Source organism: Myotis daubentonii, chromosome 3 (assembly GCF_963259705.1).
Source record: "Myotis daubentonii chromosome 3, mMyoDau2.1, whole genome shotgun sequence".
Lineage (NCBI taxonomy): Eukaryota > Metazoa > Chordata > Mammalia > Chiroptera > Vespertilionidae > Myotis > Myotis daubentonii.
In genome coordinates, this window is record NC_081842.1 from 195,756,979 (window position 1) to 195,772,657 (window position 15,679).

The 15,679-nt window shown below is 45.5% G+C and overlaps 1 protein-coding gene across 2 annotated transcripts in view; it reads left to right on the forward strand.

The window, feature by feature from the left end:
- The window catches only part of GRIK3 (glutamate ionotropic receptor kainate type subunit 3), a 196,676-nt gene that overhangs the window by 108,090 nt on the left and 72,907 nt on the right, over window positions 1-15,679 (forward strand). For both annotated transcript variants that reach the window (XR_009452018.1, XM_059690155.1), the window contains exon 2: window positions 12,459-12,635. Coding sequence is in view for 1 of the 2 variants with exons in the window: in XM_059690155.1 (XP_059546138.1) it covers window positions 12,459-12,635 (177 nt within the window). In the remaining variant the exon portion in view is untranslated. The remainder of the gene's footprint in view (window positions 1-12,458; window positions 12,636-15,679) is intronic.

Below are 15,679 nucleotides of genomic sequence, written 5' to 3' on the forward strand. Positions count from 1 at the left end.
AGGAGTCAGGCTGGACCAAAGGGCCCGCAGTGCCAGGCTCAGGGCTGGCCTTACTGCTGTGGGCATGTGTGTGAGGGTGAGTCGTATCTCTGGCGGTTCTCAGTCTTCACTCTTCCAGCCCCTCCGGCAAGGGCGCTCACTGCTCACTGGGCTCTCCGCAGCACCCCTTCCCACCCTGTCCCCAGCTGCTCGGCCTCCTGCTCTCCTGCTCTCCTGCTCCTCCACCTGATGACAGCCCATCGGTCATCAGCTTCTCTCGGCAGCTCGGGAGCCTCCAGCCATCCTCCTAACGCGGTCGATTCTGCAATATATGACTTGCATGTCCCTGAGTTGTATAGACAAAGCTCCGCATATCACCAGATCAATTAAAACAACTGCCGCCAGGCCCCCGACTCAATCAGCAGCCCCTCCCCGGGGACCCCACGGGAGTGCACACCCTCTCCTCGGACCTGCTCTTTCTCTGGATGCCCCCATCTCAGTTAAAGGCCCCCCAGCTTCCCTGTCACCTCATAATAATAATGTTTTACCTTATCGAGGGCTTATGACATGCCTTCGATGATTTATGCCATGGAAGCCTCCCAGTAGCCCTACACTGCAAGTGCTATTAATATCCCTGTCTTCAGGTGACGAAGCAGAGGCACGGAGCAGGGAAGGGACTTGCCCAAGGTCGTACATCTGGCAAACAGTGGGGTCGGTTAAAGCCCGGGCTGTCTAGCTGCAGAGTCCGCACGCTGGACTGGACTTCCCTCACCGGCCAGACTCCAGGGTCATCTTCCAGGCATATCTCCTAGAGACCTAGACCCACCTCCCTCCATCATTTCATTATTGCCCAGTCCTAGAAAAGCAAGCCCTGCCCTTCCCCTCCTGCCTGGCCCCTCCATCCCCCCCCCCCCGCCGCCCTATCCTAACAAGTCTTCATCTCCCTGACCCCCACCCGAAGTCCCCCTCCCTCCCCACTGGCTGCCTTACTCTCTGCACCCCTCAGATGCTGCCTCCTCCATGAAGACACCACTACCTTCTACTCTCGGAGTCTCCCCTGCTGTTCTTACACGGAGAGTTTTTACCCCTGTAGTGTTTTTATTCGTGCCCCTCCCTCCTCTCCTCTTCCAAGCTAGAGCTCCTGAAGGGCTGGCATATGTCTGATGCCTCTCAGACTTTCCCAGTGCCCTGCATAGAGCCTTGTACCCAGTTGTAGCCAATAAACTGCTTGGGGAATGGGTGGATGGATGAACCAATGAATGCATAGACTCCTTGTTGCCCCTCCCTTCCCTTGCCCATGACCCCAGAAAGCCCGTGACCTTTTCTGCTGGGCACTGCTCTCCCTCAGAATCCACCTCCTGTGCCTCGTGGGGAAAGCCAGCCAATGTGTCCCAACTCCTCTTCCTGCCGACACAAGGGCCCAGAGAGGCCCAGAAGGCAAGCTCGAGGCCCCGCCAGGGCTGCAGAAGGGCTGGCCCAGGTGCAGCAGGGAGCAGAGCCTGGCTCTTCCCACCCATGGGCTGCACGGAGCCTCAGGGCCCTGGCAGGAGAAGAGAGAACCCTGATCAGAACAGACAGGGCAGTGACCCTGGGAAGAGGCTGTTAGCAATAATCTCACTGATCAGCGTCTCAATTAATCTCTGTGAAACCTTAGAAACTTCAGAAGAAGAACAAAGCAGCCTAGAAAGGAAAGAGCATGCTCAGACCCCAGAGAAAAGACAGTGTCTGGGCCTGGTGCTGGGAATGTAAGTGTCTCCTGGGGTGTGGCTGCCAGAGAGACGGTGGTGGCATGATGAGGCCCTGCCTGAGTCTCCTGGGCTCACTGAGCTCACAGCTGGGCCAACCCAACTGCTTTTGCCAGGGCCAAATTCAAGAAGAGCACAAAGTTGTTCAAGGGGAAGAACAATCTCAACAGACTCGGACCAGCCCTCCACAGTCATAAGGTCTTAGGCTTAAGCAAGGGACTAAGCCTTCCACTCCATCTGCCCTAGGACCTGTGCCTTGGGGGACCTCTAGGGCCATCTGCCCAGAGGATTGGGGGGGGCAGGGGGGCTGTCTCCAGGATCCTGGCCCTGAATGATGAGGTGTGGCAGAGCGGCAGTGACAACCCTCCCGTCCTGGCTTTTGAGATCACATTCAGCTTAACACAGCCACCGTCGCATGCTCACCTGGGAAGCAAGGAAATCCCACCATTTGGACACATTTCCGGAGATATAAAAAGAGCAATCTTAGAAAGATGGGCATTTATGCATAGTGTATTCAGAGTGTTCTCAAAACATACGACAACGTGACTTAGTAGAAGGAGTAAGAAGAAAGTTGGTCCCAGTTGGCACAGCCAGTTCTGTTCCTGCTTCCCCGACCCCGGCCTGAGTTCCACTGTCTGTAGATGAGGTTGGGTTTGAGCAGTGGCCTTCCTGTTGTGCTCAGTAAGGGGGTTGGGGGGGAGGGTCTACGAGCCTTCTTAGGAACGGTGGCATCTAGTCTCTGAGAGCCCATCTGGTGGAAATGGGCTTGGGCAGGGGTGGGCTGGTGAACATGGGCTTCAGGGGAAAAGCCCTCATTTGTAGCATCTGCTTATCTCTGTGGTGAAAATACTCTCAGTGTGGCAGATTTCAAGCACCGATATTTTAATACCGGGCTTTCAAAATTCCTGAAAATGTATTGACGCTAGCAAGCTGGCTCTGGTTGCAGAAGAGGATGGGCCAGTTGGTAGTTTTAACGACATCCTTGGCTTCCCTGGGCTTCCCTTGGTTTTCTCTTACGTAAAATGGGGCAATGATCGTTTCTCTCTAATGTGGCTGTAGAGGTTCTTGTGAGTATTCAGTGAAGTGGGTAGAGAGCATTCAGCAGCATCCCTGACACATGATCAGTTGTTGTTGTTGTTGTTATTGTCTCTACCCATTGGGATTCCACTCAGGATTTTGTTTGAGGAAATGTCCCAGTAGCGCCAGGCTCCACCCCTGCTTACATCTCTGGGATCCTTCACACACACACACACACACACACACACACACACACACACACACACGCATACCCTGTCCCATTTCCTCAGCAGCCCTGGTGTCTCTGCTCCATTTTATTAAAGCAGAAAGCAGTGGAAATTATTTTCATAATGAACTGGCTCTTCAAATTAATGCCAATTACACTATGCAATCATGATTAAGATTATGCATTAATCAACAGTGCCAACCTACTTATTAGCCTCTTTAAATACCGATCATGAGGAATGTATGGGAAGGGAGAGAATGGAGAGGAGCCAATTGAATGGGGGAGCTGCCTCTAAGCAGGGCGGGTTGCTGTATCCAGAAGCCAAGACCCAGAGCAGCCTTTCTTCCATGAAGCAGAGCTTGAGTCAGAATCCAAGCCCACCAGACCCTGAGCTTCTGAAACCCCTTCCACAAAAAAGAGAGTGGGCCAGAGGACCCAGAAGGAAGAGGGTAGAAGGAAGAATCCTTGATGGTTTATCAATGGACTAGTGGCCTGGTGCACAAAATTCGTGCACAGAGGGGGGGTTCCCTCAGCCCAGGCTGCACCATCTTGCAATCTGGGACCACTGGCTCCTAACTGCTCACCTGCCTGCCTGCCTGATCGCCCCTAACCCCTCTGCCTGCCTGCCTGATCGCCCCTAACTGCCCTCCCCTGCTGGCCAATTTGGTTCTGATTGGTTAGTTTCTATGCCAGTCAGTGTCAAAAGCTCCGCCTCCTAGGCAGCCATTGGCTCCTCACACTTCACCCAGATTTGGTTCTGATTGGTTGGTTTCTATGCCAGTCAGCGTCTCTGGGCCTACCAACAGGGCCTGATCAGAAAGGCAGGGCTGATCAGCAGCCCTGGTGGAGGCCTGGAGAGAAATGGAGGCCCGGCTGCTGGCCAGACTGGGAGAGAAAGAGAGAGGCAGTGCTGATCGAAAGCTGCCACAGAGGCAATGGATCAGTCCCTGCTTCTCTCTTCAGGCCTCTCTCTGGCCCTGATTTGCAGTCCCCTCAGCAGTCAGTGCTGGGGCCCCACGCCTGCAAGACTGACTGCAGGACTGTCTTCCAGTTGGTGGAGCCTCGGTCGTTACAACTCAGGGTCTTTATATATTAGGATGCGGTTTAGTTCCCCCTGCTCTTCCTTCAAAAGCACCAACTAATTATGATTGTAACACCTCCTCTCCGTGCCACCCCCTCCCCAAAGTAATGTCATCCCAGTCTTAGGCCAGGACCTCTAGATACAGAGCCTAAGGTAGGGATTTGGATGCATGGTTTGATAGAGGGGAAGAGCATTCTTTAGGAAAAAGCAGTAGGGGAGTGAGCACAGCAGGATGGGGAAGGCAACAGGACTGGGGGCAAGGATGTGTCCTCAGGTGATATCAAGGTCTAGGGTGTTGGAAGGGGCACAGAAACATAGATGCCACAGAATGATCCCCACCCTGAGGCAAGGGGACCACCCTTTTGAGCTCCAGTATTAGTCAGTCATTGGCTGCAGGCTGCCCCTAGGGCAGAGGTGAGTGGTGTAACCTCTGGCAAGGTAGCTTCCTTCAACTCAGAACAGTTCTCTAGAAAACAGAGAAGTCTATGAATGACTGGAACCAAGACTCAAACCCAGGTCTGCTGCATCCAGAACCCACTATCTCTGAACTCTACACTTTACCAAATATCTGCTGCCTGGGTGTCCCAGGACATTCAGACTGCATCTCCCCCGCCTCTGGGATGCTCCAGGCCTTCCAGTTGCTCCTGATCACTTCCTTCTCTACTCAATTTTCCATCTCCTCTCTCATTCTACCTCCTGCACCTCTTGTCCTCTTTCTGCCCTGATTCATCCTGGGCTGGGCACACTGCCCACCTTCCTTCACTTTCCCCAAAGAGCACAAACTGGTGTCAGTTTTCTACAGCAGATTTTCTTAAACGCCGGTCCTGTCAGGGAGGGAGGAGACAGCACAGTGCTGGCTAACGAAAGCTGAGCACCAAGCGTGACAGCTCACACGGCCCAGTCCAGCCACAGAGGAGTTCTTACCAAGCTTACCTGCCTTTGGGCCTGGGTTATTTTCTCCTCCTCTTTTTCCCTTTCTTGAGCCCTCTTCATACCTCGTCCCTTTCTCTTAGGCCCTACTCTCCCATCCTCCCCATTCAGAAACTCAGCATCTCATCTGTCTTTTTTACACGGCCATTTAGGGCTATCATAGTCACATCTTCTCCATCCAGGCCCTAAGGTGCTTTTACCTCAGAGATAAAGGCTGCCCTTCCCCTAAAATGGGCACAAATGACGGCCCATGTGTATAGATTGCCAAAACTGTTCATCACCTGTTTGTGTAAACAAAGGTTTATTGAAACCAAGTCACACCCATTTGTTTACGTATTGTCTATCGCTGTTTATATGCTACAGTGGCAGAGTTGAGTAGACCATGTGGCCCACAAAGCCAAAATATTTGCTATTTGGTACATTACAGAAAAAGTTTGTCAACCCTGGCCTAGAATGTGGGAACTCAAAATTGATTTTGTTTTTCTAGACAGCATTGCTTTTCTCCCCCTGTAAGAATTCCTCACTGTGTGCCATGCATTTAGTTACAGTTTCCTTGCTTCCTTGCAAAAACCAACCCTTTGAAGTATGCACCCCATTTTACAGATGGAGAAACTGAGTCTCAGAGAGATCAAGTAATAGCAGTAGCTATAACTAGGATTTGAACTGAGGCATGGCTGCCCCTGGAGCCAGAGCTGGGAACCTCTTTCTTCATTATGGCAGCACTCATCTGCTGGTTACTGTTGGCTGAGCCCTCCGTGAGAGCAGGGCCCCAGTGCTGACTTCTCGTGGTATCCCAGCTCTAACTGACAGTTTAGCACATGGCAGAGATCGGTGGGTGTTCATGGAACTGAATTGTTTTCTGAGACTGAGCCTGGGCTTGGGCGTCAGTGGTTGAGACATGCCATCACCATTGTGAGACATTAGCCCCTCTCTCTCCTCTCCTGCCCACCTGCCAAGGTGTAAGAAGCCGGGAAGAAGGTGTCAGGCCCTAGGAAATGGCCTTGTCCCACAACCTTTGACCCTCATTTGGGAATGGGATCTGTAATGACCAGAGACCTCTCCCTAGGCTCTCTTCTTTCGTTTCTACATTTTAAAGTAACCAAATAATACATTATTTATTGTAAATCACTTGGAAATATCAAGACAATGCAAAAAAAGCAAGATTAAAAGTATCCATAAACCCCTTCTACCCAGAAATACTCACTGGTAACATGCTGATACAAATCCTTCTAGTCTTTTTTCTATAATATAAATATGTGCTTTTGGTTTGATAAATAGCTATCACACTGTAATATGATTTTGTTGCTTGAGGATGGGGGAAGAGAGAGAGAGGATGGGCATTTCCTATGTTATTAGGTATTCGTTAAGAGCATCTTTTAAAGCTTTTTTCCTTATTGCCAAAGCTATCACTCAATGCAGAGGACTTGGGGTGGGGGGAAGCACCAAGAGAAGCAATCCATTATCTTTTCCTTTCTAGAAAGAACCTCTGTTAACATTTTAGTGTATGCCCTTCTGCATGCCCTTTTTGATTTTAATTGGAATTCCATTAAATTTATAAATTAATTTGAGGAGAACTGACATCTTTACAATACTGAGCCTTCCCTTCCAGGAGAAAGTTATGTCTCCTCATTTATTCAAGTCTTCATTTATATTCCCCCGTAAAGTTTTGTGGTTTTGATGATATAGGAATTGCACATTTATTGTGAACTTTTTATTTTTTTGTTGTTGCTGTTGTGAATAGGGTCTCTTTTTTTCTTATAATTTCTCACTGTTTACTGCTGGTGTAGGGGAGGGTTGTACATGTTTCTACGTTTGCACATGTGCCCCATCATGAGCTCTCTGTCTATCAGGGGTGGGCAAACTTTTTGACTCGAGGGCCACAATGGGTTCTTAAACTGGACCGGAGGGCCAGAACAAAAGCATGGATGGAGTGTTTGTGTGAACTAATATAAATTCAAAGTAAACATCATTGCATAAAAGGGTACAGTCTTTTTTTTTTTTTTTTTTTTTTTAGTTTTATTCATTTCAAATGGGCCGGATCCGGCCCATGGGCCGTAGTTTGCTCGCGGCTGGCTAGTTTCTACTAGATTTTCAAGAGCAAACCTAGCAGAATGTGGAGGATATCTGTCAGATACACTGAGGGAGAATGGTGTAATCAATCCCTGTGGACCCAACACCCAGCCCCAGCAACCCACGGCTCAGGGGGTGCCAGACCCACACCCCCTTCGCACCCAGTATTACTTAGAAACACATCCCAGACACCATATCAAGCCATCCTATCCCCTGACTATTTCATTTAATCTTTATTGTTGAGATTATTACAGATGTCCCTCTTTTTTCCCCCCATAATTCCCCTCCACCCAGTTCCCACCCTGTCCCAGGCCCTCGCTACCCAATTGTCTGTGTCCACAGGTAATGCATACATGCTTATAAGATCTTTGTCTAATTTATTCCTGCCCAGCCCCCCAACACACACTCCCTTCCCTCTGAAAATCGTCAGTCTGTGCCATTTCCATGCCCCTGATTTTATTCCATTCACCAGTTTATTCTGATATTTTATTCATTTGATTTTTGGAATCAATTGTTGATAGATATCTATTTGTTGCCACTTTGTTGTTCATAATTTTTATCTTTTTCTTCTTCTTCCTCTTCTTCTTAAAGAATACCCTTCAACATTTTTTATAATACTGGTTTGATGAACCCCTTTAGCTTTTTCTTGTCTGTGAAGCTCTTTATCTGACCTTCAATTCTAAATGATACCTTTTCTGGGTAGAGTAATCTTGGTTGTAGGTCTTTGCTATTCATCATTTTGAATATTTCTTGCCACTCCCTTCTGGCTTAAATAGTTTCTGTTGAGAAATCAGCTAACAGTTGTATGGGCACTCCCTTGTAGGTAACTAACTGCGTTTCTCTTGCTGCTTTTAAGATTCTCTCTTTGTCTTTAGCCCTTGGCATTTTAATTATAACGTGTGAAGGTGTGGTCATCTTTGGGTTCCTCTTGTTTGGGGTTCTCTGTGCTTCCTGGACTTGTAAGTCTATTTCTTTCACCAGGTAGGGAAGTTTTCTGTCATTATTTCTTCAAATAGGTTTTCAATATCTTGCTCTCTCTCTCCTTCTGGCACCCCCATAATTTGGATGTTGGTACACTTGAAGTTGTCCCAGAGGCTCCTTACACTGTCTTCATATTTTTGGATTCTTTTATCTTTTTGCAATTCTGGTTGGGTGTTTTTTGCTTCCTCCTATTTCAAACCATTGAGTTGATTTTCAGGATCCTCTGGTCTACTATTGAATCCCTGTATATTATTCTTCATTTCAGTCAGTGTATGCTAAATTCCTGACGGTTCATTTCCTTTTTTTTTTTTTTTTTTTTTTTTTTTTTTTGCATTCTCACTAAGATCCTTGAAAGTCTCACTAAGTCCCTTGGAGGTTTCCAGAAGAGTCTTGAGTAACCTTATAACTGAGGTTTTGAACTCTATCCAGTAATTTACTTTCTCCCCTTTCTTTCATTTATAACATGTTTCTTTGTCTCTGCATTTTGGCTGTTTCCCTCTGTTTGTTTCTATGTATTGGGTAGAGCTGCTAAGTCTCCTTGAGTTGATAGAGTGGCCTTGTGTAGTGGGTGTCCTATAGGGCCCATTGGCTCAGCCTCCCCAATCACCTGAGGTGGACATTCTAGGTACACCCCTTTGTGGGCTATGTGCACAATCTTGTTGTAGTTGAGCTTTGATTGCTGTTGGTGTCACTGGGAGGAATTAACCTCCAGGCCAATTGGCTATGGGGACCAGCTGTGACTACAGTGGGAGAGCTGCTGTGCAAAAGACACCCTTATGGAGCATGACTTGCTTCAGTGGGGCTTTGGTGCTCACTGAGTCTGCCCCTTGAGTGTGTCACTTATGGATAATCTGGTATGGTCCTACACTGACCACTGGGTACACTGGCTCTTGGGTCTCCAGGAAGGTGCAAAGTCAGCCACTGCCTGGGGTCACCCAGCAGCTACAGAGAGATCTGTAGATTCCTCCTCTTTGTATTGGGTTTGGAAGTGCCCAGACGAGGCCCAGCTGTGAAGCAAGGCAGGCTAGTGCTGGTGCCTGGTCTTGGGCCTTTTATTGATAGGTTTGGGACTCCTTGACCCAGCTGAAGCTTGTTTGGCAGGTTTTAGCTTGAGCAAGGACAGGCTATTCATATGCAAAAGCTGCGGCACTCAGCTTGGGTGGGGTTATAAATTGGATGGGGCAGAGTCTCAGGGAATTCTCAGGGCAAAGCAAATAGAAATGGCTGCCCTGCAATTGGGGAGGTCCCAGCATAGGAACAATGACCACTGTGAGCACCTCCATCTGGAAGAAAGCAGCCCCCAAGTTCCTGCCCTGCGATGCCAGACAGTCCAGTTCCTCCTTGTATGTGTCTGGGTCCCCCAGAGCTTCACCCAGCACTGGAGCTCCGAGGAAGCTGGAGCTTGTAAGTTCAGTTTGTGTGCCGGCCTTTTAAGAGGAACAACTGGGTCTCCAGCAACCTCTGTGTCACTGAGCCCCAATCCCCACTGGTTTTTACAGCCCATAGTTCTTACTGACCATAGGGACTTCTTTTCCCAGCTCTGGGACCCTGGGCTGGGGGTCTGGTGTAGGACTGGGATCCCTTATTCTTCTGGGCGGCCTCTGCAGAGACGATCTCCCTCCTGATTAAACAAGCAGCACATGTGGGTGCCGGACCAGCCCATCCTTGCCTCTGCACCTGCTACCAGTCTCAGTGTGCTTTTTCTTTACTTCTCTAGTTGTAGGACTTCCATTCAGCCAGCTTTGTGGCGGTTCTGGATGATGGTTGTTCTGTATTTTAGATGTAATTTCGATGTGGTTGTGGGAGGCAGCAAATACAGGCATTAGCCACGTCTCCATCTTGATCTCTTATCCCCTGACTATTGATGCCTGCAAGGTGTTCAGCCATATGGGCGACTTTTCATATAATTGAGTGACCTCCTACTTTTGAACATTAAGTTGTTTGTGTTTTTCCAATATTATGTCAAGATTATCTTTATACATAAATGTGTTAATGCATCTCTAACTTTTGCTAAATTTATATCCCTAGAAATGAGTTATAATGTATTTTGATCATTTATTGTCCTTGCAACACATATACACAATCACATGATCGCTTTTCTGACGAGAACTAGAACACATGTTCACTGCAGTACTCTAGGAAAATATAGAAAAACACAAAGAAGGAAATTAAAGTCACCCATAATCCTACCTTCTTCATGTTTGGGGATGCATTCTTCTTGTTTTATTCATGTGTTCAGTTTGCTTGTGAACACCCACCCACACTCACATTCAGAGATACCGCGCTATGAATTGTGAGTCTGCTGGAATACCGGGGAGTGCGTGGTGGGTGGAGGGAGGCGGATTTATTTGTCCACTTTTTAAAACATTCACTATTTACAAAATTTTTTCAAAATGATTGAAACAACCCAAATACCCATCCACTGGTGGTGAATGGGTAAATAAAATGTGGTAGACCCATAGGAAGTAATATTACTTACCAACAAAAAGGAATGAAGAGCTTACACGTACTGCAACATAGATAGGCCTCAAAAGCATGATGCTGAGTGAAAGAAGCCAGATGCAGAAGACCACAAATTGCATTATTCTAGCATCGTTCCATTTATATGAAATACCCAGTAAAGACAAATCTCTAGAGGCAGAAAGTACATCAGTGATTGCCTGGGGTCGGGGGTGAAAGCAATGATGGAGTGTAAGTGGGCACGAGGGAGCTTTGGGGTGATGGAAATGTTCAGAGACTGGGTTGTATTGATGGTCACAAAACTCAGCACATTTTCTAAACATCATTGTGCACTTAGCATGAGGTGAATTGTGTGGGATTTCTTAAATAATACCCCAACAAAGTTTATTTTTAAAACGAATAAAGGAACAAAAATAAAGTTTTATTTGGAAAATATAGAAAAGCACAAAGAACAAAATCTCCTTCCTTCCATTACTTTCTTGCTCTTTAATCTTTAATCCATCTGGAACTTATTTTGATATGTGGCTTAAGATTAGAATCTAACTTAAATTTCTTCCTAATCATTGAATAATTGTCTCAGTACAATTCCTGAATAATTCATCTTTTACCTACTAATTGGAAATAGCCACCTTTATTATGTCTTAAATGCTTATCTCTACTTGAATCTCTTTCTAGGCACTTTTTATCTCATTCTGTTGATCTATCTGTGTTTTCATGTACCATAAGGAAGGACATAGTTTTAATTATTTTGGCTTTACGATACATTTTAAATCTGGTGGTGCAAGTCACCTCTCATCTCTTTTTAGACTGTTATCTCCTGTTTAGTCTTCCAGATGCATTTTAGAGTCACTTTGTCAAGTAAAAGAAATATCCTCCTATGATTCTAATTGGAATTGAATTAAACTGAAAATCTAATTTGGAGAAAACTGACACCTCTACTCTTGAATCTAAATATCCAGGAACATGACATGCCTCCTCATTTAAGTCTACTTTTATCTCTCTCACTTAAGGTGTTTTTCTCATTTCTATTACTAGGGATTACACACTTATTATGTGGTTTGTTGTTAGTTATTTAATATTTTGTTAATATTGTAAAGGGTATTATTTTGCCATTGTTTACATACTGGCTGTTGCTGATATAAAGAAACACTTAATTTGTGCTAACTGGTTCTTTAAATGGAATCATCTTCTATTTCCTACTAGTTTTCATGCGTAGGGATTATTTTAATGTTTTTATTTAAGGAAGGCATATATATCATTTTCAAATAAAAAAAATTTTCTTTCCAAGAGGTATGCTTCTAAATTCTTTTTCTCTCTTATTTCATTGATTAATGGTGTAGTGTGAATTCTTCCCCTCCCCCTTTTTTTCTTTAATGAGAATGTCTTCAGTGTTTCACCATTTGTGAGATATTAAAAACTGATTTGAACTAAAGATGCTTCAAGGAAGTATCCTTCCGTGTGCTAGTTGATTAAGCATTCATAACAGCAGTAAGTATTGGGTTTTACCAAATGCCTTCCTGTGTTTTGTGAGTTGGTCATACTTTTTTTTCCTGTGAACTATTGATGTGATGGAATGACATTCATAGATTTCTTTATATTGCACCACACTTACATTCCTGGAATATAACTCTGCATGGTCATGGTATGTCATCCTTGTAATATTCTGGTAGATTCTACTTGCTAGCGCTCTATTGAGAATTTTCATAGCAATATTAATAAGTTGGTGATTTTATTTTGGCTCTGTTTGTCAGTCTCTGTTATCAGGAGTTTGCTAGCTGAGTGAAATGAACTAGGAGGATTTTCATATTTCTTATGCTCCAGCACAATTTCTGTACATGGGAATTATCTAGGATATTATTGAACACTTGGGAGGGGGGAGCTTGTCCATAAAACTTTCTGAAGTCAAGCATTTTTAGTAGCACCCTTTCCGTCCCCCGCACATACATTCAATTTTACTTATCTCTTACAGGAGGAATCTTTGAGTATGCGGACGGTCCCAACGCCCAGGTCATGAACGCCGAGGAGCATGCCTTTCGATTTTCTGCCAACATCATCAACAGGAACCGGACTCTGCTGCCCAACACTACCTTGACCTATGACATCCAGAGGATTCACTTCCACGATAGCTTTGAAGCCACCAAGAAGGGTGAGTGTGCTGCCCTGTCTGCTCTCTTCCCTGCCTGAGCAGGGTGGGGGTTTGCTGTCCAAGGTTCTGAAAATATTCCAAAGTTTTGGATGGACTTGAGGCTTAGATCCTTTTCCCATCCGGTTTCAAGACCTGTATCAGTGCCAGTTCACTTCAGGATGAGTCACCCCAGGGACAGTAGGTTGTCCGTCAGGAGTTCCCATGCCACTGTCAGGGGCCATGAGGGAATGAGGACCATGGGAGCATGGTGGGGGTGGGGGGGATAAGGGGTGAAGGGGTGGGCCTGAGATGGGGCTGAGGAGCTAGCAGTAGGAGGGCAGCCCAGGTCTCAATGACACCTCTAAACTGAAGACATTTTCAAACTTGTCTTTATTTCATTGAACTTCTACCCAGAATATAAAAATTGAAATGCATATAAAACAGAATATGTATAAGTTAAAATATGCAACATTTATTTGCCATAAAAAGACTTACTAAAAAGAGCAAATCTGCTTCTATGACTTTAACAATTTGACCCCAGAGGCTATGGATGACATTGACCTCAGCATTCAATGTTTTCATATTTTGTTTTGGCTACAAAATAACAAGAAAATTATAATTCATAAAAACAGGTGGTAGTAAATTCAATCAGCTTTTCCCACACCTGAATTTAAAAAAAAAAAAGAAAGAATTTTACTATTGGGCATCATTCTTCTTCATCAGTGAGGCATTTACAGTAAACTTCAATCACTGCACAGAAGAGACTGGAGAATTTAATTCCAGGGGAAAAAAGGTAACTTATCAATACCTGAATGAAATAGCAGTTTCCAGTGTGGCACATTTGAGTATACAAGTATGCTCTCTTGTTACTGTGTTTAAAAATATGGTCCATATACATATTTAATTGAAGTTTAGCTTAAAGGCTTAGATAACTCTGGAAATAATTTCCATAGAACCCTCGAGTTTCATGGAACTTCATTTTAACATCTTAGGTCTAAGGACTCTCATCCCCAGGATAGACTAGGTCATCCTTCCTATAATACACTATCATAGCCCCTTGCTTTTCTTCTTCAAGGGTATTATCACAATTAATAGTTAAATAATTGTGTGTGTTTAATGTATTTTCCTTTCTCTCCAGCACCATGAAAGGAAGGCTTCCTCTTTTTAACCAATATAGCCCTGGCAACTGAAAGCCTGGTGTGTCATTAGTGCTCAATGAAATGATCATTGAGTGAATCAATGAATGAATGGTGTGAGAACAGGAAATGGGAGTCTGAACAAGACCTCTGTCAGTTGAGATTAGGGACAACATCATTCATATATCTTGGGAAAACTTAGGCCCATCCACAGGGGACCCTTGGTCTTTCTAACAGATTCCCAGTCGCTAATGAAGGTTTCCTGAGTTCCCAGGAGCAGATTTGCCAAAGTTATCTGCTGCTGGCTCTGTTTACCCACAAAGCACCATTGTGGGTAAACATTTCAGCATAGAAGAGCAGAGAGGCATGGGCTTGCAGCCAGACTGCCTGGATTTGTGATATTAGTTGTGTGACCTTAGACATCATTGGAGCCCATATGGGCACGTGCAGTCTAGCTCCAACATGACCTTCCAGCCACATCCATACTACTCGCTAACTCGGCCTCTGGGTTCTAGCCATACCTGCCATCTGCAGTTGCCAGGCTTACTCCCACCTCAGGGCTTTTGCACATGCTATGCCCTCTGCTTGTAATTCCCTTTCCCTTATAAGTCCCACCTCTGCAGTTCCATTTGTCTAGCTAGCTCGCCCTTCTCTCAAACCTCTGGGCCTTAGGGCAACCCTTCTCTTGCCCCCAGATAAGGTCAGCTCTCCCACTTCTATCTTATAACACTCTGGACTTTTCTTCACAATTCTGAGCCCTGGGGTGTGTGTGCGTGTGTGTGTGCGTGTGCGTGTGCATGTGCGTGTGATTATCCATCTCTTCTGCCCTTTGCCTTTTCACTGCTGTACTTAGCACCATTGCTCTGACTTCTGCTCCCACGCACTAGTTTTGCCTAGTTTTGACCTTGACATACATAGAATCTTTTTTGAGTCTTGCTTCTTTCACCCTATGACATATCTGTGAGATTCGTCTATTGTTGAATCTTTTGTTGAACCTATTATTCTTCAGTGTTGCATAGCATTCCATTATACAAATATACCCCAGTTTTTCAAAATAAAAAATAACTGTTGGACATTTGAGTTGTTTCCATTTGTGGCCGCAGAATAGCACTGTAGGTGTGTCTTGGTGTACCAGTGTGCACATTTTTGGTCGGATGTGCGCCTAGGATTGGAAGTGTGAGGCCATAGGATGTGCAAACAGCCCAACGGCTTTCCCAGGTTGCCGCACCGATGGGCACTCCCTCGGCGGTGGATGGCACTCACCTGGCTCCACATCTTTACCAACTCTTGGTAAATCACTTTTCTTTTCACTTTGGCCTCTGGGTGGTTTCTGAGGTAGGCATCTCATTGTGGTGTTATTTTTATTTCCCTGATGACCAGAGAGGTTGGGCATTTTCTCATATGCTAACAGATCATTGGAATCTTTTTGTCCCTAGAGTGCCTTTTTGAGCCTTTCAACCACTTTTAAAAATCCAGTTGCCTGTCATTGTCTTATTGATTTGTGCAAGTCTTTGATAAATTCTGGAGAAGAGCCCTTGGTTAAACGTACATGTGTATTGCCTATATCTATGACAGATGACGTTGCCTGTTCACTCTCTTAGCAGTATCTTTGGAGGAGCAAAGTCCTCCATTTAAAGAAGTCCAATGTATTGATATTTCTCATTATGGTTAATGCCTTTTGTGTTCTGTCTCTGTCTGTCCCAAGGTCAGGAAGACATTCTCCTAGTTTCTCTGCGAGAAGCCCTCTGGTTTTGTCTGTCCTGGTTAGCTCTGTGATCTGTCTCAGATCAATGTCTCCTGTCTGGTAGAAGGTAGGGGTGGAGGTGATTTTTCCCTGCACCAAGCTGCTGGGAGTGAGGACTGCTTCAGCTGCTCAGGAGGGCTCTGTGGAAGTATCTACTGAAGCTAAATGTGTGCCTGCAAGGATGT